The sequence below is a fragment of the Coturnix japonica genome, chromosome 1, assembly GCF_054131305.1.
Source record: "Coturnix japonica strain WE chromosome 1, WE-NBRP24, whole genome shotgun sequence".
Taxonomy (NCBI): Eukaryota; Metazoa; Chordata; class Aves; order Galliformes; family Phasianidae; genus Coturnix; species Coturnix japonica.
The window spans coordinates 2359473-2380515 of record NC_140663.1 but is presented as its reverse complement, the minus strand read 5'-3'; the positions used below and the strand labels follow the sequence as shown (position 1 = coordinate 2380515).

Sequence of the window (21043 nt, the reverse complement as noted above, 5' to 3'; positions counted from 1 at the left end):
ATCGACCGACCAACAATATCTGATAACCCATAACAAATGAAGATCAACGACTGAACTACAGACAACACTGGATGTGTGGTGCTGACCACCTCTGTCTTGCTTCCTACAAAGGCTTCTTGCTTTTATTTCCTATCTTTTCTGACACCTGTCTTCCTATCCCCATTCCCCTAATCGACTAGGATTTGTAACAAAATGGTCAGGCTAACATTTGACCAGTTGTGCCTTCATCTCTCCATCGGGTACACATATATTAAAAGATCCTCCTCTCTCTCCTATAAATTGGAGCGAGACAGTATTATACAAACAGTGATGATATGACACTAAGGTGGTGCCAACAATACAGCAGCAGTTTGTTACCAAAGCATCACAGAATGCTTGGGTTGGAAGGGTCCTGACAAGCTGAACTAATTGCAACCCACTGCCGTGGTCAGAGATTCCACTACAGAAGGTTAGAATAGAGCTCCATCCAGCATGGCCTTGAAAACCAACAAAGATGGGGCATCCACAGCTGCTCTGGGCAGCCTGTGCCAGTGTCTCCCCAATCTCAGGGTAAAGAACCAGCTCTAAGATTTAGTCTAAACTACTTCTCCACATTAAAACTAGATTAAACCATGTCCTATCCCTGTCAGACAATGCAAAAAGTCACTCACCACACACACTAGACATCAATATGCTGTTATCTAGCAATCTTTACTAGACCATGAAGAAACATAAACTAGACTAACAGATTCCGATCAGAAGAGCTAGCGTGAGACCAAAGGGACAGCAGCACTTCAGCATCTGCCACGAGGAGCAGTACCAGCAGGTTGAGGGAGGCCATGCTTCCTCTCTGCTGCAAGGCAGCACCGGGTCCTCAATCTGTGCTGCCTGGAAGGGCTGCCACCCTCTTGCCTGAGGGCCTGCGCCCACACCCACTGTGAGGCGGTGACCGTGATGTCACAGTGGGTGTCAGGGAGTGGCCATTGTGACATGATGCTGGGAGCAAAGCTAAGGCTGCCGGGCTCAGCCTGAGCATCAGTGCGGTTTGGTGAGGCGTAGAGAGAGCAGTGACTCTTGCAGTACTCGCTGTTAGCGCACATTATGTCCAATAGGAAGAGGAAGGCCTCCAGCTCGGAGGAGCCAGGTGAGAACACAGCATCCCTGAGCAAATGTACCGGGCAAAAGGGTTGCTGGGTATCTGTCTGTGGCTGAAAGGCTAAGAAGGGACAGGCAGGGACTCCCCAACAGCTGCAAGGCACGACCCCTCAGCTTCATGGCAGGTGGGCCCAGCTTGGGCTGTGTCTGCCCACTAACAGTGTTGGGCCTGCCATGGCCCCTTCTCCTCCACCGCCTTCAGCCAGCACAGCAGGCACAGAGCAGGACTCTGGGGACAGCCCTCAGGGACACCTGGCTGTGCAAGCTGCTCACCGTTACTCACATTTGCTCTCTCCTCTGCAGTGTGCATGCTGTGTGGCCGGGCAGATGTTGACCCGAACATCTGCGGGCACATGATTCATCACAGTGGGATTCACGTCCATCGGTTGTGCTTGGTGAGTTCTCCCATGGGCTCCTTCCTGATCACTGCTAGGGGTGCTCCTTTCCTTCCTATCCTAAGGAGACCTTGTTCTTTTCCCTCCTACAGGCACTTGCCAGCACCGTTAATGAAGCAAGAGGGACACCGTCGGGAAGTGAGGGCCGCTTCCCTCTTGCTGCCATCACACGTGCAGCCAAAGAGGCAACCAGGAAGGTGAGGACTTGTACAGAGCAGGCCGATTTCTGCCAGGAGAGGCTGACACCAGCTTAGTCTGGAGCCAAAGAAAGCCATCGCAGCCTTTCACTGCCTCCTGGACAAAGTTAGGGGATGAGTCCTGTCCACCAGGCATCTTTGTAGAACATGACCCAGCAGTGTCCACGTCCTGGGCCCTGCCCAGAGATGTGCGGCCAGCCACAGAAGCCCAGAGCGTTCTGCTGACAGGGTTGTTCTGCTCATTCCAGCAATGCTGTGTTTGTGGAGAGAGGGGTGCTACCATCGCATGCACAGAGAGAGGCTGTGAGCGCAGCTTCCACCTGCCCTGTGCCCAGGATGGGGAATGCATCACCCAGTTCTTTGGGCAACGCAGGTAAGTGCTGTCAGCAGCAGCCAAGACAGAGAGGAACCTGCAGTTACACCTCCCGGCAGCCTGAGCCAGGGCCTGGAGCTCCTTCCTGCTACTTTGCCCTTCTTGCAGCACGTCTCACGCTGCCCATCGCTTCCATCTTCCCCCAGGTCCTTCTGTTCGGAGCACCGTCCTCGCCAGGAAGCTCAGGAAGCTCCACCTGAAGGCACCAACTGCATCATGTGCATGGAGCCTGTGGGGGACACTGTGTCCTACCACACCATGGTGTGTCCAGCGTGCAGACACACCTGGTTCCACCGGGGTTGCATCCAGGTAGGAGCCCTCCCCTCACCCTGCAGGCACACTTGGTGCTCAGCAGCACCAGGCACTGCTCACACTCACACTGCTTCTGCTTCTTCTGCAGCAACTGGCCTGGAGTGCTGGTTCTTACTGTTTCCAGTGCCCTGGCTGTCGGAGTTTACATAATTTCTTTGTAGAAATGGCCCTGCTGGGGATCTGCATCCCAAACAGGTTGGTGCCCTTCTGCCCACTTATTCTGACATAAAGGCTGTTGCGCTGGGCCTGCCCAGGGGCTGTCTTGGCAGGCCTGGGCCTTGGCTGGATCATGAGCGTGTCTCCCACCTTCATGGAGAGGCTGGGAACGGAGTTGGGGCGAACGACATGGGAAGACCTTGGATCTTATGCTGGAGACACTGGGGCCTCATCACTTCCCCTCCCTTCTCTTGTAGATTGCCAGAATGGGAGCAGAATGATGCATATGCATCACTTCAACAGAGGCACAGCCGCTGCGATGCCAGCGAGTGCCTTTACCCTGGAGGCAGAGAGCAGGCAGAGAGAACAGGGTGAGTTACCGCAGCAGATCTCTGGGGCTCTGCGGGAGTTCTCAGCCTGACCACAGGCTGGGGTAGCAAGGACTGAGCACCAGAGATGTGCTGTGCTGGACACTCCCTGCCTTGGCTTACTTGCTACTCACAGCCACAACCCCTTTGCTTCCCCAGACCCTGGCAGCTGATCCTGTGCTGCTCCTGTGCTGCTGAGGGCACCCACCGTCATTGCTCCCATTTGAGTAACACAACAGCCACGTGGGAGTGCAACAGCTGTGCTGGCCTGGGAACTGGTAAGAGGCAATCAACCGTACCGTAGCCAGGCAAGGCCTGGCAGCAAGTGCTCAGGGCAGCTTTGCTTGAGACTGTCTGCCCAAAGAGGTCTGGCAGATCTCACGGCGGAGCTTCAGCTTCATCCTCATAACCTTCCTGCCTCCTCTTACAGCTTCCAGTTCTGACACTGAGAACGACAGTCCCAGCGCTGCCGCTCAGAGTGCTCCGGAGCCATTCATCATCTTCGTGGAGCCTGAGAATATCGGCACGATGCCTTCCAGCCAGGCAGCACTGGGGACATCACAGATTTCCCAGCTGCCTGAGCACAACAGCCTGCCTGAGACCGAGCAGGAGACAAGCAGCCCACGTCCATCTGAGGATGGGGCTACCTCGGAGCAGCTGCGTGGACGTCGTGGGCGCAGACCAAGAGCAGCCCAGAGGTCTCAAAGTGGTTCGCGCAGATCCACCAGGCGGAGGGCATCCAGAACCTGCAGGGCGTCTCCATCAGCTGCACGCAGAAGACGTCCCAGGCAGCGAGGAAGAAGCGGCACACGAAGCCGCTCCCCGCTGCAAAGTCGGGCCTCGCAATCCCGGAGCCAGCCAAGAAGACGCCATGCCAGCAGGCGAACGCCAGCCTCAAGGGAGCGGAGCAGCACCCGCAGATCAACAAGATCTGCAAGATCAAGATCCAGCAGGTCTTCCAGAGCGCCTGGACGCAGGGGACAGTCCAGGCGTTGAGGGTGAGCCCGCATGAAAGTCCTCCACATCAGAGACATTGGGCCCACAATTCCCACAGCTGGTAACAAAGAAACAGCAGAAGCTGGGCCCAACAGTGGATTCCTTCCGGACAATGAAGCTGCTCCCAGGAACAACATGAAAGTCCCCACAGACAGCCACCGAGTCCGCGTAGGAGCAGCCGACTGCTTTACATACAGTGGCCTGGGTCAAAAACAACTACCACATTCATCTGGATCAACCCCCCTGCTGTGTGCAGGGTCAACAACTACTACACCACACTGCCCAGAGATACATCCAGCCTGGATTTCCATGCCTCCAGGGCTGGTGCACATATAGCATCCTTCAGCAACATGCTCCAGACTGTGTCACTAACAATTCTGAGAAAAAATTTCCCCTAATATCCAGCCCCAAACTCCCTACTCTTAGTTTAAAAACATCCCTCTTTGTCCTAATACTATTCACCCTCGCATACTGTTATACCCTTATAATGTTCCCCCTCCTTACTCTGGTCCCAAAATTCCATCACAATAAAGATCAGAGTTCCCACCCAAAAACATTTGTTGGCTTCATCCTTCCCTGCTCTTGCTGAGATGGGCAGAGGTAGGGACCTTGACAAGAGGTTTTTCTCCTCCCAACTACCATCCCAGACCTCACTTCTCCTGGCCTAGGCCAGGCTGAGCTGGGTTCAGGTCACATCCCCGGTAGGGCACACAACCCACATTCCTCAAGAGCCCAGGCCGCACTGGCAAGGACAGCCCATTTCTGGGCTTGTTTCCAGCCTTGGCATGTCACTGTGTTCAGGTCTGGGGCTGCTTCCAGATGTGTCAGAGCTTGGGCTCTCCTCCTGAATGTGGGCAGGCTGTGTAGTGGTCAGACGGGTCAATGCAACTATGTTTCTAAGCTGGGGTAGGGAAGATTTAGTCAGGATGGAGGCCAGGAGGAAGTTCTTTGCAGACAGTGCTGAGGTGCTGGAATGGGCTGCTCAGAGAGGTTGTGGATGCTCCATCCCTGGAGATCTTTGGAGCTGATGACAACTCAGCAGGCCCTGCAACCGCTCCAAGCCTCCAGTGGAGGCGGCAGTTGCTCCAACTGTCATGACGGAGCCTGAAGCTGCTTCAGTCCTGGTGACAGGCCCTGCCGTTGTGACGGGCCCTGTGGTTGAGACAGGCCCTCTGGTTGCTGCAGCCCCTGTGACAGGCCCTGCAGCTGCTCCAGTCCCTGTGAGAGGACTTGTGCTTCGTCCTGAGAGCCCATCTGTGCCACTGTCAGACACCCGTGGAAACAAGGTGAGTCAACAGCTGAAAAAGTCGCAGAGTTTAGAAAGGAAATCAACTTTTAAGAAGAGATGAGAACGAAGCCGAGCCATCACAAGATGTGTGTGGGAAATAGTTCAGAGAGAGGCGGGGGCCTGCAGTCTCCTCACAAATTGGAGGGTGGCAGGGAGTGTTCAGTAGTGAACAAGAACATAGGGACATGGTTTTGTGGGCAATATTGGTGACAGGTGGTCATTTGGACTAGTTGGTTTAAGAGGTCTTCTCCAACCCTCCTTAAAGATTCGTGGTCACTTATACTGTGATTCTAAGAACGGAATGTGAATGAGGCAGAACTCTCAGAGCTGACAATAACTGTTCAACTGCTGTCCACGAGTGAGCTGAGAGATTTTTGAAAAGACTTCAGCCATCATCAGGGCGAGCACTGTGCCCCATGGCTGCTCTGTTTATGGGAGAATGGAGCCCTTGGTCCATTCGTGTACAGTGAAGGCAGGTATGTGGGATCCCCTTGAAGGGAAGAGGACAATGACAAAGCCAGCGGAGAAGGGACGTCTGCTTTAATGCTACGGAAGTGATTCTTTCTCTGCCATGAAGTAAAAGTATCCACTTGGAGAAGTTCAGGAAAGTGGAAAGGTGGAGAGTATCTGAGGGAAGTAGCTGTGCTTGAACGTGATGCCTAATTCTGAACAAAGAAAGGAGAGATATATAAAGATTGGATGTTGGGAAGAACATCTTTATTCAGAGGGCAGTGATGTACGGGAACAGGTTGCCCAGAGAAGCTGTGGAGCTACAATTCTCTTGCTTGTGAGATGAAGGCCCACACCCACATCCCCTACGACCAGTGTGGTGAGGTGACCATGATGCCACAGAGGGTGGCAGGGAGAAGCCACTCTGACCCCTGAGGCTGGGAATCAGGCCAACTTTTGTGCCAAACGTGTAAGGACTTTCTCAAGTTAAAATTAAGATCAGCATTCCTTATTTTGGGAACTACTGTGGGCTCAGGGAACTGGGATCTACGTGGAGGAGATTGTCATTTCCAAAGGAACAAACTTAGAAAAATGTGTGTAGTAAATTAAGAAACATAGAAATGTTGTAAAAACATACAAGCAGTCCACTAGAACAGCCACAGCAGTACCTGCTGTACTGTCTTTTGCCAAACCCTTTAAACCTTTCCTTTCACCTACAGTTTACAGGGCAAACTGCCTTACAGAGCAAACAGAAGAGCTCAATGTGCTCTGCCTGCACACGTTCTACTAACCCCCTGTCTTTTCAGGTGGTCACGGATCCTCTGCCAGGCGGGATCTTCATCTCACCCAACACAGAATTCCTGATGGAGTTTAGATGTGAGCTTAAAGGGAACTGTAGGCCAGTTTACCTCCGCTGACTGCAAAACACTTGTAGCTTTGATGCATGTAGATAAATGTTTCTTCTGAGCTGGACAAACCCACAGACAAACGCTCCTCATTCCACCAATGTGATGCCAGCCTGCATTTCATCTCTGGCTCAACTCATCACTGCGGTTTGGACTTCAGGGGCTTACTTCATTGTTTCTCAAAGCCTTGGAATTGCTCAACTACAGTGGAACTTCCCTACAGTTGTCTAGTAAAAGCATCTGTACACTCAAACACTCAGCTTAATTAAAAAAATTAAACCCTAACTTAAAAATAAAGGAATAAAGAGGAATGACAAGAGTTTGGGAAATGGGAGCAGTCAGGTTTTCTCTCTGGAGAAAGAATAAAGAGAGAAAAAATGTCACTGCAGTAAGAAAGGTACCAAAGGAAGAGAGAGTTCAATGATGAACTCAGTTATAGCCACGAAAGCTCAAGCCCCACTAGAAGGAATATGCTTGGGCAGCTCACAGTTCATGAACATCAAGTTTTGGGGTTCTCTTTCTGTTGCTTCAACTAAGTTTCTTATTGACTCACATATTGAGTTTCGAGGACATTTACTTTTTTGTCAGCGGTTTACATGCTGGTTTGCTCCGATTCTGTGTCTAGCAGACTGGGGGGACCCACAGACCCACGCTCCAGGAAAGGGAAAGAAGAGGGAAAGTGTAGAGCAATGACTACAAAATAAATGGCTGCTGAGATCCAGAAGGGGAGGGAAACTGTTTTGTGGATGGTATTTATCTTTTCCCCCTGAGTGGAAAACGGAAACACAAATAACACAAAATCTTCTGGGGTATGTAGTATGTAGCTCTTCCTCTTTTTGGAGAACCAGGCACCCGGAACCATCCACATTCCATGCAACTGGAGCATTAGCAGTTTAACAGTGCACTGTGGGATGTTATGATGTGGAATACGATAACCAAAAACCATCAAACCCTGACACTTTGTAGACAAGGCATAATGCGTATCAATAACACTTTCCCTGCTGCCTACAATACAGAAGAAGAACGGAGGCATGTGCACGTTAGTCTGAACCCTTATTATTTTTTGGCTCCGAGCTTAGTCACTGAGGCAATTCATGTGGTAAGACCCTGACTTCTCTAGGAGATGAGGTGGCTGTTGCCGTGTGGCAGTCGGCATCACAGTATTACATTTGAAAGCATTTCTTTGGAGCTGTTTGCCTTTGGAAGAGAATGCGCAGGGCTGTTTTCTGGCAGAAGATCTGGCCTGTGCCCGAAGAACTCCAGCTTGCTAAGGGAGACTGGGGGATGATACCACTGTATTATGTGAGGGCAAGATACACGCTGGTGCCTCCGTGCTCCCTCTTATCGGCTGCCAAGGCCAAGAAGATGGAAACAAAAGGAGTTCCTGCTGAGATCCAAAAGCCAGAAGTTGTCATTCCAAAAGGAGCTGACTCGACCTCTTTGGAAATACCAATTTATAAGTTTGTACTGCCATTGGAAAGGGTCATTGTCGTCTTGGTCATCGACCGAACAACAATATCTGATAACCCATAACAAATGAAGATCAACGACTGAACTACAGACAACACTGGATGCGTGGTGCTGACCACCTCTGTCTTGCTTCCTACAAAGGCTTCTTGCTTTTATTTCCTATCTTTTCTGACACCTGTCTTCCTATCCCCATTCCCCTAATCGACTAGGATTTGTAACAAAATGGTCAGGCTAACATTTGACCAGTTGTGCCTTCATCTCTCCATCGGGTACACATATATTAAAAGATCCTCCTCTCTCTCCTATAAATTGGAGCGAGACAGTATTATACAAACAGTGATGATATGACACTAAGGTGGTGCCAACAATACAGCAGCAGTTTGTTACCAAAGCATCACAGAATGCTTGGGTTGGAAGGGTCCTGACAAGCTGAACTAATTGCAACCCACTGCCGTGGTCAGAGATTCCACTACAGAAGGTTAGAATAGAGCTCCATCCAGCATGGCCTTGAAAACCAACAAAGATGGGGCATCCACAGCTGCTCTGGGCAGCCTGTGCCAGTGTCTCCCCAATCTCAGGGTAAAAAACCAGCTCTAAGATTTAGTCTAAACTACTTCTCCACATTAAAACTAGATTAAACCATGTCCTATCCCTGTCAGCCAATGCAAAAAGTCACTCACCACACACACTAGACATCAATATGCTGTTATCTAGCAATCTTTACTATACCATGAAGAAACATAAACTAGACTAACAGATTCCGATCAGAAGAGCTAGCGTGAGACCAAAGGGACAGCAGCACTTCAGCATCTGCCACGAGGAGCAGTGCCAGCAGGTTGAGGGAGGCCATGCTTCCTCTCTGCTGCAAGGCAGCACCGGGTCCTCAATCTGTGCTGCCTGGAAGGGCTGCCACCCTCTTGCCTGAGGGCCTGCGCCCACACCCACTGTGAGGCGGTGACCGTGATGTCACAGTGGGTGTCAGGGAGTGGCCATTGTGACATGATGCTGGGAGCAAAGCTAAGGCTGCCGGGCTCAGCCTGAGCATCAGTGCGGTTTGGTGAGGCGTAGAGAGAGCAGTGACTCTTGCAGTACTCGCTGTTAGCGCACATTATGTCCAATAGGAAGAGGAAGGCCTCCAGCTCGGAGGAGCCAGGTGAGAACACAGCATCCCTGAGCAAATGTACCGGGCAAAAGGGTTGCTGGGTATCTGTCTGTGGCTGAAAGGCTAAGAAGGGACAGGCAGGGACTCCCCAACAGCTGCAAGGCACGACCCCTCAGCTTCATGGCAGGTGGGCCCAGCTTGGGCTGTGTCTGCCCACTAACAGTGTTGGGCCTGCCATGGCCCCTTCTCCTCCACCGCCTTCAGCCAGCACAGCAGGCACAGAGCAGGACTCTGGGGACAGCCCTCAGGGACACCTGGCTGTGCAAGCTGCTCACCGTTACTCACATTTGCTCTCTCCTCTGCAGTGTGCATGCTGTGTGGCCGGGCAGATGTTGACCCGAACATCTGCGGGCACATGATTCATCACAGTGGGATTCACGTCCATCGGTTGTGCTTGGTGAGTTCTCCCATGGGCTCCTTCCTGATCACTGCTAGGGGTGCTCCTTTCCTTCCTATCCTAAGGAGACCTTGTTCTTTTCCCTCCTACAGGCACTTGCCAGCACCGTTAATGAAGCAAGAGGGACACCGTCGGGAAGTGAGGGCCGCTTCCCTCTTGCTGCCATCACACGTGCAGCCAAAGAGGCAACCAGGAAGGTGAGGACTCGTACAGAGCAGGCCGATTTCTGCCAGGAGAGGCTGACACCAGCTTAGTCTGGAGCCAAAGAAAGCCATCGCAGCCTTTCACTGCCTCCTGGACAAAGTTAGGGGATGAGTCCTGTCCACCAGGCATCTTTGTAGAACATGACCCAGCAGTGTCCACGTCCTGGGCCCTGCCCAGAGATGTGCGGCCAGCCACAGAAGCCCAGAGCGTTCTGCTGACAGGGTTGTTCTGCTCATTCCAGCAATGCTGTGTTTGTGGAGAGAGGGGTGCTACCATCGCATGCACAGAGAGAGGCTGTGAGCGCAGCTTCCACCTGCCCTGTGCCCAGGATGGGGAATGCATCACCCAGTTCTTTGGGCAACGCAGGTAAGTGCTGTCAGCAGCAGCCAAGACAGAGAGGAACCTGCAGTTACACCTCCCGGCAGCCTGAGCCAGGGCCTGGAGCTCCTTCCTGCTACTTTGCCCTTCTTGCAGCACGTCTCACGCTGCCCATCGCTTCCATCTTCCCCCAGGTCCTTCTGTTCGGAGCACCGTCCTCGCCAGGAAGCTCAGGAAGCTCCACCTGAAGGCACCAACTGCATCATGTGCATGGAGCCTGTGGGGGACACTGTGTCCTACCACACCATGGTGTGTCCAGCGTGCAGACACACCTGGTTCCACCGGGGTTGCATCCAGGTAGGAGCCCTCCCCTCACCCTGCAGGCACACTTGGTGCTCAGCAGCACCAGGCACTGCTCACACTCACACTGCTTCTGCTTCTTCTGCAGCAACTGGCCTGGAGTGCTGGTTCTTACTGTTTCCAGTGCCCTGGCTGTCGGAGTTTACATAATTTCTTTGTAGAAATGGCCCTGCTGGGGATCTGCATCCCAAACAGGTTGGTGCCCTTCTGCCCACTTATTCTGACATAAAGGCTGTTGCGCTGGGCCTGCCCAGGGGCTGTCTTGGCAGGCCTGGGCCTTGGCTGGATCATGAGCGTGTCTCCCACCTTCATGGAGAGGCTGGGAACGGAGTTGGGGCGAACGACATGGGAAGACCTTGGATCTTATGCTGGAGACACTGGGGCCTCATCACTTCCCCTCCCTTCTCTTGTAGATTGCCAGAATGGGAGCAGAATGATGCATATGCATCACTTCAACAGAGGCACAGCCGCTGCGATGCCAGCGAGTGCCTTTACCCTGGAGGCAGAGAGCAGGCAGAGAGAACAGGGTGAGTTACCGCAGCAGATCTCTGGGGCTCTGCGGGAGTTCTCAGCCTGACCACAGGCTGGGGTAGCAAGGACTGAGCACCAGAGATGTGCTGTGCTGGACACTCCCTGCCTTGGCTTACTTGCTACTCACAGCCACAACCCCTTTGCTTCCCCAGACCCTGGCAGCTGATCCTGTGCTGCTCCTGTGCTGCTGAGGGCACCCACCGTCATTGCTCCCATTTGAGTAACACAACAGCCACGTGGGAGTGCAACAGCTGTGCTGGCCTGGGAACTGGTAAGAGGCAATCAACCGTACCGTAGCCAGGCAAGGCCTGGCAGCAAGTGCTCAGGGCAGCTTTGCTTGAGACTGTCTGCCCAAAGAGGTCTGGCAGATCTCACGGCGGAGCTTCAGCTTCATCCTCATAACCTTCCTGCCTCCTCTTACAGCTTCCAGTTCTGACACTGAGAACGACAGTCCCAGCGCTGCCGCTCAGAGTGCTCCGGAGCCATTCATCATCTTCGTGGAGCCTGAGAATATCGGCACGATGCCTTCCAGCCAGGCAGCACTGGGGACATCACAGATTTCCCAGCTGCCTGAGCACAACAGCCTGCCTGAGACCGAGCAGGAGACAAGCAGCCCACGTCCATCTGAGGATGGGGCTACCTCGGAGCAGCTGCGTGGACGTCGTGGGCGCAGACCAAGAGCAGCCCAGAGGTCTCAAAGTGGTTCGCGCAGATCCACCAGGCGGAGGGCATCCAGAACCTGCAGGGCGTCTCCATCAGCTGCACGCAGAAGACGTCCCAGGCAGCGAGGAAGAAGCGGCACACGAAGCCGCTCCCCGCTGCAAAGTCGGGCCTCGCAATCCCGGAGCCAGCCAAGAAGACGCCATGCCAGCAGGCGAACGCCAGCCTCAAGGGAGCGGAGCAGCACCCGCAGATCAACAAGATCTGCAAGATCAAGATCCAGCAGGTCTTCCAGAGCGCCTGGACGCAGGGGACGGTCCAGGCGTTGAGGGTGAGCCCGCATGAAAGTCCTCCACATCAGAGACATTGGGCCCACAATTCCCACAGCTGGCAACAAAGAAACAGCAGAAGCTGGGCCCAACAGTGGATTCCTTCCGGACAATGAAGCTGCTCCCAGGAACAACATGAAAGTCCCCACAGACAGCCACCGAGTCCGCGTAGGAGCAGCCGACTGCTTTACATACAGTGGCCTGGGTCAAAAACAACTACCACATTCATCTGGATCAACCCCCCTGCTGTGTGCAGGGTCAACAACTACTACACCACACTGCCCAGAGATACATCCAGCCTGGATTTCCATGCCTCCAGGGCTGGTGCACATACAGCATCCTTCAGCAACATGCTCCAGACTGTGTCACTAACAATTCTGAGAAAAAATTTCCCCTAATATCCAGCCCCAAACTCCCTACTCTTAGTTTAAAAACATCCCTCTTTGTCCTAATACTATTCACCCTCGCATACTGTTATACCCTTATAATGTTCCCCCTCCTTACTCTGGTCCCAAAATTCCATCACAATAAAGATCAGAGTTCCCACCCAAAAACATTTGTTGGCTTCATCCTTCCCTGCTCTTGCTGAGATGGGCAGAGGTAGGGACCTTGACAAGAGGTTTTTCTCCTCCCAACTACCATCCCAGACCTCACTTTTCCTGGCCTAGCCCAGGCTGAGCTGGGTTCAGGCCACATCCCCGGTGGGGCACACAACCCACATTCCTCAAGAGCCCAGGCCGCACTGGCAAGGACAGCCCATTTCTGGGCTTGTTTCCAGCCTTGGCATGTCACTGTGTTCAGGTCTGGGGCTGCTTCCAGATGTGTCAGAGCTTGGGCTCTCCTCCTGAATGTGGGCAGGCTGTGTAGTGGTCAGACGGGTCAATGCAACTATGTTTCTAAGCTGGGGTAGGGAAGATTTAGTCAGGGTGGAGGCCAGGAGGAAGTTCTTTGCAGACAGTGCTGAGGTGCTGGAATGGGCTGCTCAGAGAGGTTGTGGATGCTCCATCCCTGGAGATCTTTGGAGCTGATGACAACTCAGCAGGCCCTGCAACCGCTCCAAGCCTCCAGTGGAGGCGGCAGTTGCTCCAACTGTCATGACGGAGCCTGAAGCTGCTTCAGTCCTGGTGACAGGCCCTGCCGTTGTGACGGGCCCTGTGGTTGAGACAGGCCCTCTGGTTGCTGCAGCCCCTGTGACAGGCCCTGCAGCTGCTCCAGTCCCTGTGAGAGGACTTGTGCTTCGTCCTGAGAGCCCATCTGTGCCACTGTCAGACACCCGTGGAAACAAGGTGAGTCAACAGCTGAAAAAGTCGCAGAGTTTAGAAAGGAAATCAACTTTTAAGAAGAGATGAGAACGAAGCCGAGCCATCACAAGATGTGTGTGGGAAATAGTTCAGGGAGAGGTGGGGGCCTGCAGTCTCCTCACAAATTGGAGGGTGGCAGGGAGTGTTCAGTAGTGAACAAGAACATAGGGACATGGTTTTGTGGGCAATATTGGTGACAGGTGGTCATTTGGACTAGTTGGTTTAAGAGGTCTTCTCCAACCCTCCTTAAAGATTCGTGGTCACTTATACTGTGATTCTAAGAACGGAATGTGAATGAGGCAGAACTCTCAGAGCTGACAATAACTGTTCAACTGCTGTCCACGAGTGAGCTGAGAGATTTTTGAAAAGACTTCAGCCATCATAAGGGCGAGCACTGTGCCCCATGGCTGCTCTGTTTATGGGAGAATGGAGCCCTTGGTCCATTCGTGTACAGTGAAGGCAGGTATGTGGGATCCCCTTGAAGGGAAGAGGACAATGACAAAGCCAGCGGAGAAGGGACGTCTGCTTTAATGCTACGGAAGTGATTCTTTCTCTGCCATGAAGTAAAAGTATCCACTTGGAGAAGTTCAGGAAAGTGGAAAGGTGGAGAGTATCTGAGGGAAGTAGCTGTGCTTGAACGTGATGCCTAATTCTGAACAAAGAAAGGAGAGATATATAAAGATTGGATGTTGGGAAGAACATCTTTATTCAGAGGGCAGTGATGTACGGGAACAGGTTGCCCAGAGAAGCTGTGGAGCTACAATTCTCTTGCTTGGGAGATGAAGGCCCACACCCACATCCCCTACCACCAGTGTGGTGAGGTGACCATGATGCCACAGAGGGTGGCAGGGAGAAGCCACTCTGACCCCTGAGGCTGGGAATCAGGCCAACTTTTGTGCCAAACGTGTAAGGACTTTCTCAAGTTAAAATTAAGATCAGCATTCCTTATTTTGGGAACTACTGTGGGCTCAGGGAACTGGGATCTACGTGGAGGAGATTGTCATTTCCAAAGGAACAAACTTAGAAAAATGTGTGTAGTAAATTAAGAAACATAGAAATGTTGTAAAAACATACAAGCAGTCCACTAGAACAGCCACAGCAGTACCTGCTGTACTGTCTTTTGCCAAACCCTTTAAACCTTTCCTTTCACCTACAGTTTACAGGGCAAACTGCCTTACAGAGCAAACAGAAGAGCTCAATGTGCTCTGCCTGCACACGTTCTACTAACCCCCTGTCTTTTCAGGTGGTCACGGATCCTCTGCCAGGCGGGATCTTCATCTCACCCAACACAGAATTCCTGATGGAGTTTAGATGTGAGCTTAAAGGGAACTGTAGGCCAGTTTACCTCCGCTGACTGCAAAACACTTGTAGCTTTGATGCATGTAGATAAATGTTTCTTCTGAGCTGGACAAACCCACAGACAAACGCTCCTCATTCCACCAATGTGATGCCAGCCTGCATTTCATCTCTGGCTCAACTCATCACTGCGGTTTGGACTTCAGGGGCTTACTTCATTGTTTCTCAAAGCCTTGGAATTGCTCAACTACAGTGGAACTTCCCTACAGTTGTCTAGTAAAAGCATCTGTACACTCAAACACTCAGCTTAATTAAAAAAATTAAACCCTAACTTAAAAATAAAGGAATAAAGAGGAATGACAAGAGTTTGGGAAATGGGAGCAGTCAGGTTTTCTCTCTGGAGAGACAATAAAGAGAGAAAAAATGTCACTGCAGTAAGAAAGGTACCAAAGGAAGAGAGAGTTCAATGATGAACTCAGTTATAGCCACGAAAGCTCAAGCCCCGCTAGAAGGAATATGCTTGGGCAGCTCACAGTTCATGAACATCAAGTTTTGGGGTTCTCTTTCTGTTGCTTCAACTAAGTTTCTTATTGACTCACATATTGAGTTTCAAGGACATTTACTTTTTTGTCAGCGGTTTACATGCTGGTTTGCTCCGATTCTGTGTCTAGCAGACTGGGGGGACCCACAGACCCACGCTCCAGGAAAGGGAAAGAAGAGGGAAAGTGTAGAGCAATGACTACAAAATAAATGGCTGCTGAGATCCAGAAGGGGAGGGAAACTGTTTTGTGGATGGTATTTATCTTTCCCCCTGAGTGGAAAACGGAAACACAAATAACACAAAATCTTCTGGGGTATGTAGTATGTAGCTCTTCCTCTTTTTGGAGAACCAGGCACCCGGAACCATCCACATTCCATGCAACTGGAGCATTAGCAGTTTAACAGTGCACTGTGGGATGTTATGATGTGGAATACGATAACCAAAAACCATCAAACCCTGACACTTTGTAGACAAGGCATAATGCGTATCAATAACACTTTCCCTGCTGCCTACAATACAGAAGAAGAACGGAGGCATGTGCACGTTAGTCTGAACCCTTATTATTTTTTGGCTCCGAGCTTAGTCACTGAGGCAATTCATGCGGTAAGACCCTGACTTCTCTAGGAGATGAGGTGGCTGTTGCCGTGTGGCAGTCGGCATCACAGTATTAGATTTGAAAGCATTTCTTTGGAGCTGTTTGCCTTTGGAAGAGAATGCGCAGGGCTGTTTTCTGGCAGAAGATCTGGCCTGTGCCCGAAGAACTCCAGCTTGCTAAGGGAGACTGGGGGATGATACCAGTGTATTATGTGAGGGCAAGATACACGCTGGTGCCTCCGTGCTCCCTCTTATCGGCTGCCAAGGCCAAGAAGATGGAAACAAAAGGAGTTCCTGCTGAGATCCAAAAGCCAGAAGTTGTCATTCCAAAAGGAGCTGACTCGACCTCTTTGGAAATACCAATTTATAAGTTTGTACTGCCATTGGAAAGGGTCATTGTCGTCTTGGTCATCGACCGAACAACAATATCTGATAACCCATAACAAATGAAGATCAACGACTGAACTACAGACAACACTGGATGTGTGGTGCTGACCACCTCTGTCTTGCTTCCTACAAAGGCTTCTTGCTTTTATTTCCTATCTTTTCTGACACCTGTCTTCCTATCCCCATTCCCCTAATCGACTAGGATTTGTAACAAAATGGTCAGGCTAACATTTGACCAGTTGTGCCTTCATCTCTCCATCGGGTACACATATATTAAAAGATCCTCCTCTCTCTCCTATAAATTGGAGCGAGACAGTATTATACAAACAGTGATGATATGACACTAAGGTGGTGCCAACAATACAGCAGCAGTTTGTTACCAAAGCATCACAGAATGCTTGGGTTGGAAGGGTCCTGACAAGCTGAACTAATTGCAACCCACTGCCGTGGTCAGAGATTCCACTACAGAAGGTTAGAATAGAGCTCCATCCAGCATGGCCTTGAAAACCAACAAAGATGGGGCATCCACAGCTGCTCTGGGCAGCCTGTGCCAGTGTCTCCCCAATCTCAGGGTAAAGAACCAGCTCTAAGATTTAGTCTAAACTACTTCTCCACATTAAAACTAGATTAAACCATGTCCTATCCCTGTCAGACAATGCAAAAAGTCACTCACCACACACACTAGACATCAATATGCTGTTATCTAGCAATCTTTACTAGACCATGAAGAAACATAAACTAGACTAACAGATTCCGATCAGAAGAGCTAGCGTGAGACCAAAGGGACAGCAGCACTTCAGCATCTGCCACGAGGAGCAGTACCAGCAGGTTGAGGGAGGCCATGCTTCCTCTCTGCTGCAAGGCAGCACCGGGTCCTCAATCTGTGCTGCCTGGAAGGGCTGCCACCCTCTTGCCTGAGGGCCTGCGCCCACACCCACTGTGAGGCGGTGACCGTGATGTCACAGTGGGTGTCAGGGAGTGGCCATTGTGACATGATGCTGGGAGCAAAGCTAAGGCTGCCGGGCTCAGCCTGAGCATCAGTGCGGTTTGGTGAGGCGTAGAGAGAGCAGTGACTCTTGCAGTACTCGCTGTTAGCGCACATTATGTCCAATAGGAAGAGGAAGGCCTCCAGCTCGGAGGAGCCAGGTGAGAACACAGCATCCCTGAGCAAATGTACCGGGCAAAAGGGTTGCTGGGTATCTGTCTGTGGCTGAAAGGCTAAGAAGGGACAGGCAGGGACTCCCCAACAGCTGCAAGGCACGACCCCTCAGCTTCATGGCAGGTGGGCCCAGCTTGGGCTGTGTCTGCCCACTAACAGTGTTGGGCCTGCCATGGCCCCTTCTCCTCCACCGCCTTCAGCCAGCACAGCAGGCACAGAGCAGGACTCTGGGGACAGCCCTCAGGGACACCTGGCTGTGCAAGCTGCTCACCGTTACTCACATTTGCTCTCTCCTCTGCAGTGTGCATGCTGTGTGGCCGGGCAGATGTTGACCCGAACATCTGCGGGCACATGATTCATCACAGTGGGATTCACGTCCATCGGTTGTGCTTGGTGAGTTCTCCCATGGGCTCCTTCCTGATCACTGCTAGGGGTGCTCCTTTCCTTCCTATCCTAAGGAGACCTTGTTCTTTTCCCTCCTACAGGCACTTGCCAGCACCGTTAATGAAGCAAGAGGGACACCGTCGGGAAGTGAGGGCCGCTTCCCTCTTGCTGCCATCACACGTGCAGCCAAAGAGGCAACCAGGAAGGTGAGGACTCGTACAGAGCAGGCCGATTTCTGCCAGGAGAGGCTGACACCAGCTTAGTCTGGAGCCAAAGAAAGCCATCGCAGCCTTTCACTGCCTCCTGGACAAAGTTAGGGGATGAGTCCTGTCCACCAGGCATCTTTGTAGAACATGACCCAGCAGTGTCCACGTCCTGGGCCCTGCCCAGAGATGTGCGGCCAGCCACAGAAGCCCAGAGCGTTCTGCTGACAGGGTTGTTCTGCTCATTCCAGCAATGCTGTGTTTGTGGAGAGAGGGGTGCTACCATCGCATGCACAGAGAGAGGCTGTGAGCGCAGCTTCCACCTGCCCTGTGCCCAGGATGGGGAATGCATCACCCAGTTCTTTGGGCAACGCAGGTAAGTGCTGTCAGCAGCAGCCAAGACAGAGAGGAACCTGCAGTTACACCTCCCGGCAGCCTGAGCCAGGGCCTGGAGCTCCTTCCTGCTACTTTGCCCTTCTTGCAGCACGTCTCACGCTGCCCATCGCTTCCATCTTCCCCCAGGTCCTTCTGTTCGGAGCACCGTCCTCGCCAGGAAGCTCAGGAAGCTCCACCTGAAGGCACCAACTGCATCATGTGCATGGAGCCTGTGGGGGACACTGTGTCCTACCACACCATGGTGTGTCCAGCGTGCAGACACACCTGGTTCCACCGGGGTTGCATCCAGGTAGGAGCCCTCCCCTCACCCTGCAGGCACACTTGGTGCTCAGCAGCACCAGGCACTGCTCACACTCACACTGCTTCTGCTTCTTCTGCAGCAACTGGCCTGGAGTGCTGGTTCTTACTGTTTCCAGTGCCCTGGCTGTCGGAGTTTACATAATTTCTTTGTAGAAATGGCCCTGCTGGGGATCTGCATCCCAAACAGGTTGGTGCCCTTCTGCCCACTTATTCTGACATAAAGGCTGTTGCGCTGGGCCTGCCCAGGGGCTGTCTTGGCAGGCCTGGGCCTTGGCTGGATCATGAGCGTGTCTCCCACCTTCATGGAGAGGCTGGGAACGGAGTTGGGGCGAACGACATGGGAAGACCTTGGATCTTATGCTGGAGACACTGGGGCCTCATCACTTCCCCTCCCTTCTCTTGTAGATTGCCAGAATGGGAGCAGAATGATGCATATGCATCACTTCAACAGAGGCACAGCCGCTGCGATGCCAGCGAGTGCCTTTACCCTGGAGGCAGAGAGCAGGCAGAGAGAACAGGGTGAGTTACCGCAGCAGATCTCTGGGGCTCTGCGGGAGTTCTCAGCCTGACCACAGGCTGGGGTAGCAAGGACTGAGCACCAGAGATGTGCTGTGCTGGACACTCCCTGCCTTGGCTTACTTGCTACTCACAGCCACAACCCCTTTGCTTCCCCAGACCCTGGCAGCTGATCCTGTGCTGCTCCTGTGCTGCTGAGGGCACCCACCGTCATTGCTCCCATTTGAGTAACACAACAGCCACGTGGGAGTGCAACAGCTGTGCTGGCCTGGGAACTGGTAAGAGGCAATCAACCGTACCGTAGCCAGGCAAGGCCTGGCAGCAAGTGCTCAGGGCAGCTTTGCTTGAGACTGTCTGCCCAAAGAGGTCTGGCAGATCTCACGGCGGAGCTTCAGCTTCATCCTCATAACCTTCCTGCCTCCTCTTACAGCTTCCAGTTCTGACACTGAGAACGACAGTCCCAGCGCTGCCGCTCAGAGTGCTCCGGAGCCATTCATCATCTTCGTGGAGCCTGAGAATATCGGCACGATGCCTTCCAGCCAGGCAGCACTGGGGACATCACAGATTTCCCAGCTGCCTGAGCACAACAGCCTGCCTGAGACCGAGCAGGAGACAAGCAGCCCACGTCCATCTGAGGATGGGGCTACCTCGGAGCAGCTGCGTGGACGTCGTGGGCGCAGACCAAGAGCAGCCCAGAGGTCTCAAAGTGGTTCGCGCAGATCCACCAGGCGGAGGGCATCCAGAACCTGCAGGGCGTCTCCATCAGCTGCACGCAGAAGACGTCCCAGGCAGCGAGGAAGAAGCGGCACACGAAGCCGCTCCCCGCTGCAAAGTCGGGCCTCGCAATCCCGGAGCCAGCCAAGAAGACGCCATGCCAGCAGGCGAACGCCAGCCTCAAGGGAGCGGAGCAGCACCCGCAGATCAACAAGATCTGCAAGATCAAGATCCAGCAGGTCTTCCAGAGCGCCTGGACGCAGGGGACGGTCCAGGCGTTGAGGGTGAGCCCGCATGAAAGTCCTCCACATCAGAGACATTGGGCCCACAATTCCCACAGCTGGCAACAAAGAAACAGCAGAAGCTGGGCCCAACAGTGGATTCCTTCCGGACAATGAAGCTGCTCCCAGGAACAACATGAAAGTCCCCACAGACAGCCACCGAGTCCGCGTAGGAGCAGCCGACTGCTTTACATACAGTGGCCTGGGTCAAAAACAACTACCACATTCATCTGGATCAACCCCCCTGCTGTGTGCAGGGTCAACAACTACTACACCACACTGCCCAGAGATACATCCAGCCTGGATTTCCATGCCTCCAGGGCTGGTGCACATACAGCATCCTTCAGCAACATGCTCCAGACTGTGTCACTAACAATTCTGAGAAAAAATTTCCCCTAATATCCAGCCCCAAACTCCCTACTCTTAGTTTAAAAACATCCCTCTTTGTCCTAATACTATTCACCCTCGCATACTGTTATACCCTTATAATGTTCCCCCTCCTTACTCTGGTCCCAAAATTCCATCACAATAAAGATCAGAGTTCCCACCCAAAAACATTTGTTGGCTTCATCCTTCCCTGCTCTTGCTGAGATGGGCAGAGGTAGGGACCTTGACAAGAGGTTTTTCTCCTCCCAACTACCATCCCAGACCTCACTTCTCCTGGCCTAGCCCAGGCTGAGCTGGGTTCAGGCCACATCCCCGGTGGGGCACACAACCCACATTCCTCAAGAGCCCAGGCCGCACTGGCAAGGACAGCCCATTTCTGGGCTTGTTTCCAGCCTTGGCATGTCACTGTGTTCAGGTCTGGGGCTGCTTCCAGATGTGTCAGAGCTTGGGCTCTCCTCCTGAATGTGGGCAGGCTGTGTAGTGGTCAGACGGGTCAATGCAACTATGTTTCTAAGCTGGGGTAGGGAAGATTTAGTCAGGGTGGAGGCCAGGAGGAAGTTCTTTGCAGACAGTGCTGAG

At 52.6% G+C, this 21043-nt stretch overlaps 6 protein-coding genes across 6 annotated transcripts; all 6 read left to right on the top strand.

Moving 5' to 3' along the window:
* Positions 1-87: 87 nt before the first annotated feature.
* On the top strand, positions 88-3931 carry LOC146762246 (uncharacterized). The gene is made up of 8 exons (XM_085536735.1): positions 88-1529; positions 1622-1726; positions 1768-2099; positions 2246-2408; positions 2500-2606; positions 2825-2938; positions 3095-3213; positions 3366-3931. Exons 1-8 carry the CDS (start codon positions 1443-1445, stop codon positions 3929-3931), a joined length of 1593 nt encoding a protein of 530 aa, XP_085392861.1. The 5' UTR covers positions 88-1442.
* A 1051-nt stretch (positions 3932-4982) lies between these two features.
* LOC146762245 (uncharacterized) lies at positions 4983-8617 on the top strand. The gene is made up of 2 exons (XM_085536746.1): positions 4983-5217; positions 6476-8617. The coding sequence occupies exons 1-2, from the start codon at positions 5026-5028 to the stop codon at positions 6584-6586; spliced, it is 303 nt and encodes a 100-aa protein (XP_085392872.1). The 5' UTR covers positions 4983-5025; the 3' UTR covers positions 6587-8617.
* Positions 8618-8785: 168 nt separating this feature from the next.
* Positions 8786-10177, top strand: LOC146762244 (E3 ubiquitin-protein ligase PHF7-like). Its single transcript, XM_085536734.1, has 3 exons — positions 8786-9603; positions 9696-9800; positions 10049-10177. Exons 1-3 carry the CDS (start codon positions 9517-9519, stop codon positions 10175-10177), a joined length of 321 nt encoding a protein of 106 aa, XP_085392860.1. The 5' UTR covers positions 8786-9516.
* Positions 10178-11097: 920 nt separating this feature from the next.
* LOC146762243 (uncharacterized) lies at positions 11098-12559 on the top strand. Its single transcript, XM_085536733.1, has 2 exons — positions 11098-11287; positions 11374-12559. The coding sequence occupies exons 1-2, from the start codon at positions 11098-11100 to the stop codon at positions 12003-12005; spliced, it is 822 nt and encodes a 273-aa protein (XP_085392859.1). The 3' UTR covers positions 12006-12559.
* A 3681-nt stretch (positions 12560-16240) lies between these two features.
* LOC146762242 (E3 ubiquitin-protein ligase PHF7-like) lies at positions 16241-18250 on the top strand. The gene is made up of 3 exons (XM_085536732.1): positions 16241-17676; positions 17769-17873; positions 18122-18250. Exons 1-3 carry the CDS (start codon positions 17590-17592, stop codon positions 18248-18250), a joined length of 321 nt encoding a protein of 106 aa, XP_085392858.1. The 5' UTR covers positions 16241-17589.
* A 920-nt stretch (positions 18251-19170) lies between these two features.
* Positions 19171-20632, top strand: LOC146762241 (uncharacterized). The gene is made up of 2 exons (XM_085536731.1): positions 19171-19360; positions 19447-20632. The coding sequence occupies exons 1-2, from the start codon at positions 19171-19173 to the stop codon at positions 20076-20078; spliced, it is 822 nt and encodes a 273-aa protein (XP_085392857.1). The 3' UTR covers positions 20079-20632.
* Positions 20633-21043: the final 411 nt, after the last annotated feature.

Bases quoted from the DNA above. Each gene is read 5' to 3' on its own strand.
- LOC146762246 (XM_085536735.1), top strand. From the start codon at position 1,443: ATGCTGTGTGGCCGGGCAGATGTTGACCCGAACATCTGCGGGCACATG. The intron at 1,530-1,621 runs GTGAGTTCTCCC...TCCCTCCTACAG, and splicing joins ACGTCCATCGGTTGTGCTTG to GCACTTGCCAGCACCGTTAA. The intron at 3,214-3,365 runs GTAAGAGGCAAT...CTCCTCTTACAG, and splicing joins CTGTGCTGGCCTGGGAACTG to CTTCCAGTTCTGACACTGAG.
- LOC146762245 (XM_085536746.1), top strand. From the start codon at position 5,026: ATGACGGAGCCTGAAGCTGCTTCAGTCCTGGTGACAGGCCCTGCCGTT. The intron at 5,218-6,475 runs GTGAGTCAACAG...CTGTCTTTTCAG, and splicing joins CAGACACCCGTGGAAACAAG to GTGGTCACGGATCCTCTGCC.
- LOC146762244 (XM_085536734.1), top strand. From the start codon at position 9,517: ATGCTGTGTGGCCGGGCAGATGTTGACCCGAACATCTGCGGGCACATG. The intron at 9,604-9,695 runs GTGAGTTCTCCC...TCCCTCCTACAG, and splicing joins ACGTCCATCGGTTGTGCTTG to GCACTTGCCAGCACCGTTAA. The intron at 9,801-10,048 runs GTGAGGACTCGT...TGCTCATTCCAG, and splicing joins CCAAAGAGGCAACCAGGAAG to CAATGCTGTGTTTGTGGAGA.
- LOC146762243 (XM_085536733.1), top strand. From the start codon at position 11,098: ATGTGCTGTGCTGGACACTCCCTGCCTTGGCTTACTTGCTACTCACAG. The intron at 11,288-11,373 runs GTAAGAGGCAAT...GTCTGCCCAAAG, and splicing joins CTGTGCTGGCCTGGGAACTG to AGGTCTGGCAGATCTCACGG.
- LOC146762242 (XM_085536732.1), top strand. From the start codon at position 17,590: ATGCTGTGTGGCCGGGCAGATGTTGACCCGAACATCTGCGGGCACATG. The intron at 17,677-17,768 runs GTGAGTTCTCCC...TCCCTCCTACAG, and splicing joins ACGTCCATCGGTTGTGCTTG to GCACTTGCCAGCACCGTTAA. The intron at 17,874-18,121 runs GTGAGGACTCGT...TGCTCATTCCAG, and splicing joins CCAAAGAGGCAACCAGGAAG to CAATGCTGTGTTTGTGGAGA.
- LOC146762241 (XM_085536731.1), top strand. From the start codon at position 19,171: ATGTGCTGTGCTGGACACTCCCTGCCTTGGCTTACTTGCTACTCACAG. The intron at 19,361-19,446 runs GTAAGAGGCAAT...GTCTGCCCAAAG, and splicing joins CTGTGCTGGCCTGGGAACTG to AGGTCTGGCAGATCTCACGG.